Source organism: Tupaia chinensis, unplaced genomic scaffold, assembly GCF_000334495.1.
Source record: "Tupaia chinensis unplaced genomic scaffold, TupChi_1.0 Scaffold134031_1, whole genome shotgun sequence".
Lineage (NCBI taxonomy): Eukaryota > Metazoa > Chordata > Mammalia > Scandentia > Tupaiidae > Tupaia > Tupaia belangeri.
This window is the reverse complement of record NW_006194315.1, coordinates 1-1,017: the sequence shown is the minus strand read 5'-3', so window position 1 is coordinate 1,017 and position 1,017 is coordinate 1. Positions and strand designations below refer to the sequence as shown.

Below are 1,017 nucleotides of genomic sequence, written 5' to 3'. Positions count from 1 at the left end.
CGCCTGGGAGAGACAGGCCTGAGGTTGGTTCCAAGGACCTTGGTGTGTGGCTGCACCCAGTGATGTCTCACCTGGGGCTGTGGGGAAGGGAAGCACAGGCAGGGGCTGATGGGAACCAGGATGCCCTCTGGAGGAGGCTGTGAATGGGCTAGGATGGTCATGAAGATGGAGGTACTAGCACAGGGAGCAAGAGCTCAGGGCTGTCTCCACTGAAGGTGTGAGTTCCTGCTGGAGAGCAGTGTGCACCAGGCCTGCAGCACAGGTCCGCTTCCTCCGGGAGCTCAGAGGGTCCCTGCACCACCCATGTCCTCCACTTCCCCGAACAGGCCTGCCTGGGACCAGTGTCGATGTTGTCCACCTCCGGGCCCCAGGTTGGGGCCCCAGGCAAGCCCCTGATGAGCTCTCAGTCCCCAGGGCTGTTCCCAGGACTGAGTCCCAGCGAGGGGCCTTACCCACTGAGATCAAGTTCCTGTAGTTCTCCAGCATCACATCCCTGTAGAGGCCCCTCTGAGCAGGGCCCAGGTGGGCCCACTCCTCCCAGGAGAGGAGCACAGCCACATCCTCAAAAGTCACCTCGGCCTGGAATGAGAAGACACCACTCAGCCCCAAGAATGGCCCAGAGTTGATGCCGGGAGACAGAAGGCAGCAGAAGTGTTTCAAGCCCAGCAGATAGGGAGTGTCACTACCCTTTCCTGCTAATGTGTCCCAAGGTGTGGCTGCAGGCAGGTCCAAGGGTCACCTCTCCTTTGATGTCAGCACCCCAGACCAGAGACACCTGACAGTGGTTGCTGAGGAAAGCAACCTGTGTGACAACTCGTAGGACAGACGCTCACCTGGGGCTGGAGTAAGGCTGCCATCACCCCTGCCCTGGGCTTCCTTGGTAGAGGCGGGAGTTGGTCACTCAGGTTCTAGGAAAGAGAAAAAAGCACATGGTGGCCTGGCCAGCCCCTTTCTCCACAGCTCAAGCTGCTTGGTGCACCCTTAAACAGCCCTGACTACTGTGCCCTCCCTGGTTGG

The 1,017-nt window shown here is 59.9% G+C and overlaps 1 protein-coding gene across 1 annotated transcript; it reads right to left on the bottom strand.

Moving 5' to 3' along the window:
• Window positions 1–13: 13 nt before the first annotated feature.
• LOC102488199 (zinc finger protein 34-like) lies at window positions 14–940 on the bottom strand. The gene is made up of 2 exons (XM_006160925.3): window positions 834–940; window positions 14–579 (listed from the first exon to the last, which is right to left on the bottom strand). The coding sequence occupies exons 1-2, from the start codon at window positions 855–857 to the stop codon at window positions 175–177; spliced, it is 429 nt and encodes a 142-aa protein (XP_006160987.1). The 5' UTR covers window positions 858–940; the 3' UTR covers window positions 14–174.
• Window positions 941–1,017: the final 77 nt, after the last annotated feature.